Source organism: Protomyctophum bolini (genome assembly GCF_963924005.1).
Source record: "Protomyctophum bolini genome assembly, chromosome: 15".
NCBI classification, from domain to species: Eukaryota; Metazoa; Chordata; class Actinopteri; order Myctophiformes; family Myctophidae; genus Protomyctophum; species Protomyctophum bolini.
The window spans coordinates 14291385-14302905 of record NC_137876.1 but is presented as its reverse complement, the minus strand read 5'-3'; the positions used below and the strand labels follow the sequence as shown (position 1 = coordinate 14302905).

The 11521-nt window shown below is 46.0% G+C and overlaps 2 protein-coding genes across 2 annotated transcripts; both read right to left on the bottom strand.

Annotated features, from left to right (window-relative positions):
- Positions 1–666: 666 nt before the first annotated feature.
- Positions 667–3789, bottom strand: LOC308329734 (unconventional myosin-Ic-like; the record flags this gene model as incomplete). Its single annotated transcript, XM_080784232.1, has 1 exon — positions 667–3789. The coding sequence occupies one exon, from the start codon at positions 3787–3789 to the stop codon at positions 667–669; it is 3123 nt and encodes a 1040-aa protein (XP_080640358.1).
- Positions 3790–5041: 1252 nt separating this feature from the next.
- Positions 5042–10047, bottom strand: LOC308329733 (cytosolic 5'-nucleotidase 1A-like; the record flags this gene model as incomplete). The annotated part of the gene is made up of 6 exons (XM_080784231.1): positions 5042–5386; positions 6527–6711; positions 6964–7086; positions 8331–8460; positions 8710–8877; positions 9886–10047. The coding sequence occupies 6 exons, from the start codon at positions 10045–10047 to the stop codon at positions 5042–5044; spliced, it is 1113 nt and encodes a 370-aa protein (XP_080640357.1).
- Positions 10048–11521: the final 1474 nt, after the last annotated feature.

The window sequence follows — 11521 nt, the reverse complement described above, 5'->3', positions numbered from 1 at the left end:
TATAAATTACTATAAGACATTATGTTAAATAAGCTGTTATTGCCTTTTGCTGTCTGAAGAATGTTCATTAGGGGAGTAGATATTGTTGTTGTAAAGTTCTTAAAATGCAATAAAATAGACTACTTCAATATCCAATAGGAACTATAATGTCACCATTTCTAAATTCACCGCCTTTTCCATTACTGCATACATTTTTCCCTTTATTTATTTAGTTCTTTATATGATGATTTCCTGTTATTTTCATAGAAGTGTATATCTTTACGTCTTTAAATGTTCTGATAAACTGGAACTGGAAGACCCTGCTATAAACAAGTCTTGCTTTTTGGTCTGCTTTCGTTTGAAATGTAAATGTATAATCAATCAATCACAGGCTTAAGAGTTTAGTGAGGGGGCAGCAGTGTTCATTTCGTCGAGACGAAAAATGTTTGCCGACTAGCTGTTTTTACTGACGCAACATAGGCTATGTCGTGAGCTTGTAGATCGGCTATTTTCAGCATGCCACCAGTGTAAAGTCGTTCACCAAGTGTAAAAATATTTTTTGTATATTTAGTCAACTAAAACTAGACTAAAGCGTAAAACTTTTCAGATGACTCCAATATGACTAAAACAAAATGAAAATGTATTCAAAAGACTGTGACTAAACTAAAACTAAATTTGCTGTCAAAATCAACACTGGGGGACAGTCACGGACAGGTGTCCATTCTTGGCCTTGGCCACCATTAACTGTGACCCAGCAGTGGTGAAGTCAATGACCGCCTCTTTTCCCGGAGTCGCCGGCGTGTACGTTATCCTCCCTTCCTGGTTGACATTTACGTGGTTTATTTTGTCCGCGTAGATGGCCAACTTTGTCACCGTCTCGATCACGTATTCGCACGACAGAACCACGTCTCCCTTCTTGTTCTTCTTTTGCTTGTTGTCATCGCCGCTACGGGACGCCACGTGCAGCACGAACAGTCCGTCGTTGAGAGAGCTGACGGAGACGCCTGTGAGATCTCCGTAGTCGATGTGCTGCTTGAGTTTGCCGCTTTCTAAGATGACGGCGCTGTTGGCGGTCAGTAGCAGCTGGCGAGGCCGGGCTCTGTAGCCCCTTCTGTCGTACTTAACCACCGGAACCACGTACTTCTCATTCATCCTCTCAGAATCGCTCAGAGCCTGGAGTACCTTGGTTTTGATCTGCACCTTATTGAGTCTCGTGCCGACGAACAGTTTGGCCACGCTCTGCGGGTAGTTGTCCTTCTTGTTCCTGAAGATCTCACTGGCGACTGCCTTCTGTTCCAGCTGGTTCTTCCGTTCTGGGCTGATTCTGTCACAGTACGTCCGCGCCATGTTCCGCACGCACAGCTCACGTAGGAGCTCTGACGCCTCAGCGAGCGCTGTTGGTGGCGTGGGCCAGCTCTTGTCCAGCACGTTCCGAGGCAGGTTTTCGCAGAGCTTCACGAGAAACCGGTGGCGGACATAATCCAGGAAGTATTCGTTGTCCGGACATTGTGGCTCGCGGCGGTACACAAAGCCCTTGACGAACCTGCGGAGAGTGTCGGCGGCTTGTCTCCTGTGATGCGCTCTTCTCCTGGCCAGGATGCCCCTGCACCACGTCTGGATTACGATTGCAGAGTTTCTGAGTTTTTGATATTTGGACTTCTGGCTGTGTCCTCTCCACCCAGCCTGTAGCTTGGCGGCCAGACTGTGCTTCCTTGTCTCCAGCGCGTCCTCTGTGGTGAACAGTGTCTTCGGGGAGCGGATGAAGACCTTGGATCTGCCCAGTTTGTACTCGTCAGGCTTGTATCCCAAGTGTTTGACCAGCGTGGACACTCCGTCGGTCAGCTTTCCCCGCCAGTGGGGCCACGTGTCGGGACACAGAGACTTGTACCTCTGCAGGAAGACCTCGTAGCTGCGTCTGTAGGCGAAACCAGCCCTCCGGACCCTCACATTCTCCATCAGGCCCAGGTACTGGACCTGGTGACTGACCAGCGCCTGGTTGAAGCGCCCTGCTTGTTTGGAGTCGTTGGGCTTGATGCAGCGGATGTACGACGGCTCCTTGGACGCCAGGATCTCCGTGAGTCTCGCCAGACTAGCCTTGAACTGCACGGCCGATGTTTCCGGGCGCCTCTTGTCCATCAGCTCCTCTCTGTCGAAGCACCGCCTCAGGATCTTGTTCTCCGACGTGCACATGACCTCCTTCAGGCTCCTGAAGAGAAGGTCCTTGTTGCTGTCCAGGAATCCGTTGACGTCATAGTCAACGTCCCCGGCGTAGTGCCGCAGTCTGAACTCGTGGCGACCCATCGACTTGCGGGTTTCGCCGTCAGCCAGCCTGTGGGTGACGAGGTGGGCGTGACCTCCGACGGCATCCTCCAGCTTCTCCAGGAAGGTGAGGTCGTCGGTGTGGCCGGGCCTCAGACACTCCTCGTCCAGGACAGAGATGATGCCTCTGAACTTCTGTTCCACCAAGTCGCAGATGACCCTGTTGTCGAAGAAGTGCACCGGCTCCCAGGCGATGCCTTCGGCCTCATACTCCTCCTGCTCCGACCGCAGGGTGAGCTCGATGAACAGCTGCTGCAGCTTCTCGTTGCAGTAGTTGATGCAGAACTGCTCGAAACTGTTGCGTTTGAAGACCTCAAAGCCGTAGATGTCCAGCAGTCCAATGACGGAGCAGTTCTTGTGGGCGTTGACATCCGTGTTGTATGCCAGTGAAGCGTTGATCTTGTCGACGAGCCACGTGAAGGTGCGTCCGTAAACGGCCTTGGAGAGGGCGTCTCGTGCTGAAGACGCCTGCTCCGGGTTCAACGGGCTCATCAGCTCCTCCCCCCTGGCAACGATCTTCTTGTGTGTGAGCGCCTCGGTCAGCCGTGCTCCGTTCACGCCCAGCAACCTGGCCAGGTACGTGACTAGTGTGTCGTTGGTGACGTAGGCGTTGCCTCCACGCCTGCCCGTGCCTTCTCCATACTGCAAGTTCCCCAGGTGGAGAACACCGGCCACGACGCTCAGCAACTCTTCCACCTCGTTCTCGCCGGAGCCGACCACACTCAGGGCTGTCCTCATCGCCTTCCACTCCCTGCGGTCGTCGATGGAGTGAACCGTGGCGCAGTTTCCTTTCACCAGAAAGCGATACTGTCTGGGGTTCCTCTCCAGGCCCAGGCGCCCCAGCAGCTCGTCGTCGCCTCCCTCTAGCAGTTGGTAGAATACGTGGAAGTTCCTCTCGCCGTGGCTCTGGTGCACCACCCGGGACTTCTCCAGCAGGTAGTGGAGGACGTGCCCCCCCACGGGCGCACCCTTGAAGTCAAACTGGACATCCATGTACTTCCCGAAGCGGCTGGAGTTGTCGTTGCGTAGTGTTTTGGCATTGCCGAAGGCTTCCAGGATGGGATTGGACTGCAGCAGGTGCTCCTTGACAGTCTGCACCTTGTCGCTGGCAGGGCAAGTGGCGGCGTAGTACTGGACCATCCTCCTGGAAGCCTCGGTCTTGCCGGCGCCGCTCTCCCCGGAGATCAGGACACACTGGTCCCGCCCCTCAGTCCGCATGGAGCGGTACGCGTTGTCCGCCACGGCGAAAACGTGCGGCGGAGCCTCGTAGAAGTTGACCCCGCGGTATCTCTCCGTGTGCTCCTCGCCGTAGATGTCCAGGTGCCTATACGGGTTCACGGACACCAGCACGGGACCGATGTAGGTGTAGATGAGGTTCTCCTTGAAGCGCTTGTGGAGGTTCTCCATGAAGGCCTCCTCGCTGGTGTGGTTCTCCAGCAGGACAAAGTCTTGCACCCCGACCCGGTCTCTGGCTGTCAGGGACCACTCCATTGTTTCCATGTCCTCTCTTTCTCTGGACGCTGAAAGTCTCTTGTCTGTCTGTCTGCTTCTCTGTCTGTCTGTCTTTGTCAGTGGAATGAGTGCTCGCTACAAAACCTAAAATTAAAGAGTGGAAGTCAGTGGAGATCTGTGACCTCGCTTAAAATCCTGTCCAAATTTGGAGTCATACGTCATAGAAATGTATAATGGATGACATAAGGACTCCTTTTTTAGAGGGGAAGATGATGTGACATGTCGCGATGTCACACTGACACTACCCAGGGGACTCCATATGTGGGCATCTCCATATTAGGGCATAAGCAACATCACAGAGATGCCATCGCGCAATGTTGACATCACCAGGAACTCCATATTTGGGCATTGCCATACTTGGGAAAGGCTTTGAACTCTATTTGGGCATGGCATAATGATTTAGTCAGATTAAGAAGCGGGTGGAGCCTACTAGTTGAAGCGGTATGCATTACCTGTCTATCTGTTTGTCTGTCTGTCTGTCTGTCTGTCTGTCTGTCTGTGTCTGTCTCTCTGTCTGTCTGTGTTATTTGTCTGCCAGCCTGTGTCCCTCTTATGCCCATATAGAAGGTCTCTATCTGCCTGTGTCCTAGCCACCTGTGTCCCATTTATGCCCATATATGGACATTTCTGTATTAGTCATAATTGTCTGTCTGTCTGCCTGTATCCATTTTATGCCCATATACAGAGATCTCTGCATCTGTCAGACTCCATCCTCTTTATGCCCATATATGGAGATCTCTGATGTCGTCAATGTAATTTCAGATCCGGTTGGATGATTCACAGTAGAGAAATGATATGCATTCTTCAGGGATCTCCATCTACATATCTGGATATATCCAGAGGCCTATATTGAGATTAATATGGAGATTCATGGATACCTCTATATATGAATCTCCATATGGAGATGGCAATTCATATATGGAAATATCCATATACCGGTATATGAATATATGGAGAATATTCCAGACAAATGAAGGATAGGATAGATTTTATAGTAGAACTTCTTTACATTATATTGTGTGTAGATTAACGGCCAAAACATAAACTTGATTTATACCAAATGGGACCAGAGGCTACAAAATTAACATGTTTTTACTGGGACTCCAGATTCCAATACAATCAAGACAACAGTCAATCAGCCACAATAAAACCAAACAACAAAAATGTATCACTGTAAATTAACAACCTTTCATAAAAGGTACATTATTAGCATTGACAATATTGCCTTTGTTTATTCTTGTTTCTTTTGGCATCCTTTTTGGGCTATCCCATAGGGCACGTGGCACGCCACAGTACCCATCTCTACTGCCCCTTCCACGTGGAACATCTGGTCATCGAAGAAGATGTGTGGCCTGATCTTCTCCAGCATGGGACCCTTGGGGGCTCCAGCCAGCAACAGGGCTTCATCGATCTCCAGACCCCACGACCGCAGAGTTTTTAGCGCCCGGGCGCCTGAACTGGCCGCACTACGAGCTGTCACCAGGTAGGTACGAATGGGGCAGTCCAAACGCTGGCCTTTGTCATAGAACTTCTTCTGAAGCTTTCCTAGAGCCTCCAGGAAGCACTTCAGTGGTCCCTGGGGAAATAAAATAAAACCTAATAACGGTGTGGCTTCCCTGTGCAATTGAAAAAGCTTTAAAACTGTTAGCTGTTATAATAACTGGCTTGAATCCCCCTACATGATAGCCTACATCTTAAAATGTCAATTGAAAACATTTGATTGTAGTGGGAGTATTGATTTAATTTCATCTTTTTACATTGGGCTACATTGATAATAATATATAATAATGAATTGCATTTTTATAGCACTTTTCTATGCACTACGTGCTTACTCAAAGCACTTACAATGGTTCATTCATACATTGATATGTACCTACACATCACCAATGATGTGTAACATGCTAATATGAGATTAGTGTGTCGTGTCCTGCCGTAAGCAACAACTGAGCTTTGTGTTTGTGTGAACTGTTGTGATTGGTGCTGTTACGCTGTATGCACATGGCAGCATGAGCTGTTATGTGATTGGTGCTGGATACACATGGCAGCATGAGCTGTTCTGTGATTGGTGCTGTATACACATGGCAGCATGAGCTGTTTTGTGATTGGTGCTGTATACGCGTGGTGGAGTCATCTGTTCGCTAATTGGTGCCGTATGCATGTGGCAGCGTGAGCTTCGCTGATTAGTTTACTTTTGTGACTAGGATCAATTCAGTTTGCAGATGAGATTGCAGATCCGATCTAGAGCGGCTACAGCTCTGTGCATGTGTGTGGCTCTGTGCATGTGTGTGGCTCTGTGCATGTGTGTGGAAATGACTGGATACAGTGAAGTCTGAGCACTGAGCAGTAAACGGAAACCATGAGGTTAACTTCAGTCACACAGTTTAAAGAAGGAGGCAAGCTGGTCGTGTCTTTAGTCTACTAAAAAGGGGGGGAAAGCGTAAAGTATCTTACACTCATCACTCTATTCTCAATTCTCTACACAATTATCCTCTGATTCAGTTGCACTGATTAGTTTGGTTATTTAACCACTTTGAACCCCAGCATCCATATGATCCATATTCAAAAATAGCACGTTGAGCTCGTAGATTTTTGTAGCAAAAACATTGAATGTAGATCGTTGAAAAAAGTACATACTTGCAACCCAGGTCAGTTTCTCTAGGAATAGAGGGTTCAAGTGGTTAGACTATGATACATGGGTTCCTGTGGACATACGTACATGGTCAAGTGGGCGGTTCTCATGTGTCTTCTCGTGCTCAAAGAACTTTTCAAGGCCTTGGGTCTTGTAGATCTGTTCTGACTCATCAGAGAAGAGAACCGCATCGCCATCAAAGGCCACACGCAGCTGGGTCTGTGACACTATCGTTATCTTCCCTGGTGTGAACATGGTGGCAGCTGCTATTCCTGGTGCAGATGAAACAAACGTTTTTTTTTAAATATATATATTTTGATATTTCATATTCGGTTAGAACAAAAACCTTTTTGTTAAAGCACTATATTCTGATAGCAATCGTTGCTGTAAAGTGTTTGTGCATTAACGGGTCTTCCCATTTCACCAGCTCTAAACAGACAATATTATAATAATCCATCTTTTGTCAATATAATTTATATCTTTCTTCACTCAGTGGCATTAGATTTTTCTGTTTTTCTGCTTACCTTCCTCAATTGCTTCTCGGACTTTGATTGGGTCAGATGACAGGTATAGGTTTGTGTGGTAGGCCTTTAAGTAGCCAATAGGACTGTTGCCTCCAGTCATACAGAAGCGCTCAATGAATAGGTCTGCAGAGTTGAAGATGAAAGAAGACATTAGCTTGATCTTTATGTCGAATAGCAAAATAAGCACAACATCAGCACAACATAACTAACTTGAGCATGTGGCGCTAGGTGAAAATATTATTAAAAGATTAAAATAAAAAACAGCATGAAATTAATTTGATAGATTGCGTGTTCTGCTATCTATGCACCTTGTAACTGACTGGCAGTGTTTATGTCCTTTGTACAAGGCATTCTTGTACTTCTGTTTATATAGATTCAGTCAAGCTGCCAGCTTACACTCTTAAGAGTGGCACTTTGATTCCGATATGATGATCCTATAAGGCTCACAGCAATACACCAATCGAACGACACTGGTCGTGCAGAATTACCGTAAAACCCAATAAAGACAACTTTGTCACTTTTGTTTTAGAGGTAAAGTCCCCTGTTTACACCATTTAGGTTCAACACATAGGACACACAGGTTTGTGTTTTATACGTTAAGAGAGCAAAAACCTCTCGGGAGAGAGACCAACTCTGAAAACTTAAGTATAAGAAGAATATAGGTTTAATACAAAAAAGGGGGTCGCTCGCTGGTACAACAGCTCAAAAAATACTAATAAAAAACAAATACCAACTAACTAACTAACAAAAATAACAAACCTTAAAACTTGGAGTATAAAAGGTGCGCAAAATCTGCTAAATATGAGGTAGCAATTATATGGTGAGGAGGGGACAACGCTGTGAACCAGGGCAGGCCTGGGGAGTGACTTGACAATATTCAGACCGCGGCCATCTTGCCAGCAAGGTGCTAACTAGGTGCAACTTCCCATTGAGGCCCATTCATCCAAACAGAAAGGTCCTATCTGATGAACGTCAACAATTGTATTAAACAACGTCTTACTTCTGCAAAGTGTTTGTTTCATAAAAATCTACTGTAGACATCTACTGTAGTTATGAGCTACTTCCTGTCAAGAAATTGTGTCAGAGTTTGGAAGCGCTCGTTATCAGTAAAGCAACCTGCTGCTGCCTCCTGCATTATGTGCAAATTCAAAACAGGTAGTACACATGGACTTCCAAACTCCAGCGCTTTGAGAAAAAATCACCTGCAAGGAATTTCTTGACAGAAAGGAGCTCATAACATGTCTACAGCGGATTTTTATGAAACAAACACTTTGCAGATAGAAAGCTCTTCGTACAGCTGCAATGTTGGTGAGTTTGACGTTTTGATTTTGACAACTTGCATGTGCACCTGTGCACCTGTCACTCACTGTAGTGGTTGATGGAGTTGATGAGTCTGAGGCCCACATATGCATGGTTGCTAGTCACAAGCACGACATCAAAGAGCTCCTCACTGTCGGGGTAGAGATCTCGCAGTCGAGCATTCACTGCCTCCAGAGCCTGGAACACGACCAAACACATTAGTATTGAAAATATCAAATAGCTACTGTTTTGATTCGCCGTTACAGTTTGTGTTACAATTAATTTGTTGTGGTTTCTAATGCAATGTCACTAATGGTCGTGTAGTGTAGGCTATGTGATGCTTTATAATACTACAACACTGACAATAAAAAAAAAATTATACAAAAAGAATAACTATTTACTGGTAATAAACCGTGTGCGTGCGTGCGTGCAGTCTCAGAGTCAGACCTCTACAAAAGAGAAAGCTGGTCCAGGACTAAAGGGCTCCATCTCGTGTTCCATCTGGTACTGGTTATATTCCTCCATGCCCTGCAGCTCATAGATCTGTTTTTCTTTCTCCATGTTGAAGAGCACTTGCGACGACACCGCAATGGTGATTGCATTCTCTGGTTTGGGCTGCAAGATGAAAGAACAAACCCATTGATACTCTGGCATAACTATAGGTGAGACAGTTTCAAAATGACTGAAAGAGAAGCCCATGAACCAGGGATAGTGCATAGTCTGCATACAGCAGGGGCTACAATAGCACAACCACAGATTTGTGCAGCTTTTCCATCAATCAAATAGAGAAATCTACATCTCCGTCCATTTGCAGCTTTTACATGTTTTAATAATAACTATTATTATTTCATTTGTATTTTGTTTTTTGTAACACACTTTGCATTTGAAACAGCTCTCAAAGTGTTACATAAATGAAATAAAATGAATTCGTGATTTATTGAATAACAGTCATAACATGTCCTCAGCCACATTACCACCAACCACAGGTACAAAGCTAGCTTCTTTGAAGTATAAATTATTGAGTGTAGCCTAATTTTTATTTTAAGCAATATGAGTTGTCAGTGCTCTTTCTACTACTACCACAAGGGCAAGTGATAAGATAAATAATAAAAGACAGGTCTAGGTCTGATCTCTTAAAAATAATCACACAGTGAAATAAAATGACTGTATAATGTTTACAACAACATAAGGGCTCAGAAAACTATAAGGGCTGGGGAATGGGAATAATAACAAAACATTGACTCAACTCCTTACGTCCTCAATCAGTAGTTAGTAATTAGTTTTACTAATTATACTTAACCAATGCCATAACTTACAATTGCCCAATCAAGCAGCCGTGATCATATAGGAAGCGTGCCCTCGGTGACTGGAGGTAGAGTTTTAGAGACAAATGCTTTGAGAATCACTGTTATTGTTTACACACAAGTTGACACCACATAAGGAAAACAGCACCTGAAAGTTTGATGGGATGCATTTTTTAAATAATCCAGATTGTTGCTTATTAAAGTAAGAAAAGTTCGTGAAATTGGTGGAAAATATTCTAATAATTCCTTTTGGATATGTTTACCCTCAGTCAGAGTGAAACATCTCATAACTCATCACCACGCACGTTTATATACTCACGGTTTTTGGTTTCCTAGTGGGCGTAGACGGCTTTGACGCGGGCTTAGCATCTTCCCGGAGACCTCGGCTGATGCTGCTGTTTCTGCCGGTGGTCGCGGTTTGATCGCCGTTGAGATTCATCTTCCTCTTCCACTCACTGTCACCGTGGTCTTTCCTCCACATGGAGTCCCAGTGTGCCCCCCTCTGCAGGACCCCCTGTCTGTCTGCCTGTCTCTCTCTCTCTCGCTCGCGCGCACACACACAGTACTAGCTGAGTCCTTACACCCTCATTCAGCCCAGGGCACTCAGCAGATGAGATAAGAACAGCAGCCACTGCAGAGCCCCTCTGCCAAACACTCGGCGGGGAGTGGGGGCGGTATTGAGATGTTGCAGGATGGAGGGATGGAGAGAGACATGGAGGGATGGAGAGAGAGATGGAGGGATGGAGGGATGGAGAGAGAAAGAGACACACAGCGGGAGGCAAGCTGTTGATAGAGATGCTCCTGGTCACGCTTTCTGGATTCCGTCGCTTATCTCGCGTTCTACGCCTGCATGTGTTTCCCTGTGCACGACCGTCTCTCACTCATCCGTCTCTCACAGTCGACAATTATCTATTTATTTAAGGCTGTTCTTCTGCATCCTGCCTCTTCTTAACCCTGTCTTTGCCTGTTTACTTGCAGCACCGTTTCTGTGTGCGTGCGTGCCTGCATCAATATGACAACCAGACATTATGTGCCCCAGTGTAAAGGTCTGTGAGTCAAGGTGGACACTGCAATATCCTCAGTGTTAATTGGACTCAGTGAGTGTAGAAATGGACCCACATGGGTTAATCCTACTAGATTTTGACGCGACACACTCTGACGCGAGGCTTGTAATTCATTCACGGCTGAGCACACATGATAGTGGGGGTGGTGCGTAATGATAGTGTGGGTGGTGCTGGGACGTAAAGCTCTTTCCTTATTGTGTGTCGGAATGATGTAAAGCTCTTTCCTTGTGTGTTGGAATGTCACAAATACTGAAAGTGGCCATTTTTCATGTTCCGACATGTATCCCACGATTTTGTAACCCATTTTTCACCCCTGTGTCAATTATCTAATCGTGGGCTCTACACACCCTCCGCCAACCTGGGGAGAGCAACGGACTTGAACTCATGCTTCCTTCATGCCTGAGTGTCCAAGTTGCTCCTTTACACCTGACAGGGGGGAGTTTCCCTGGTTGGACATAGCGCTCCTCCATCAGGCGCCCCGGCTGGCCAGGGGGAGGCAGTTTAGAGACCAGGATTACTGCATGTTTTTGTGAGGGTACCTACCCTAGGGGACACGGGGAGAACATGCAAACTCCACATAGAAAGGTCCTAGCAGTGTTGATTTTGATGAAAACTAAATAAAAACTAAGCTATAATGACTAAAACAAAGACTAAATATATTGACAATTTCGTCAACAAATAAAAACTAGACTAAAATTGGTTGCGCTTTGGTGTTGAGCTCTGAAAATAGCAGATCTACAAGCTCACAACACAGACAGATTGTAGATCGGCTATTTTCAGCATGCAACCAAGTGTAAAATCTGGCATTACGCCATCAAAAATACATTTTCAAAAAAATCTACTATTTTGTCAACTAAAATCACATATTTAGTCAACTGAAACTAGACTAAA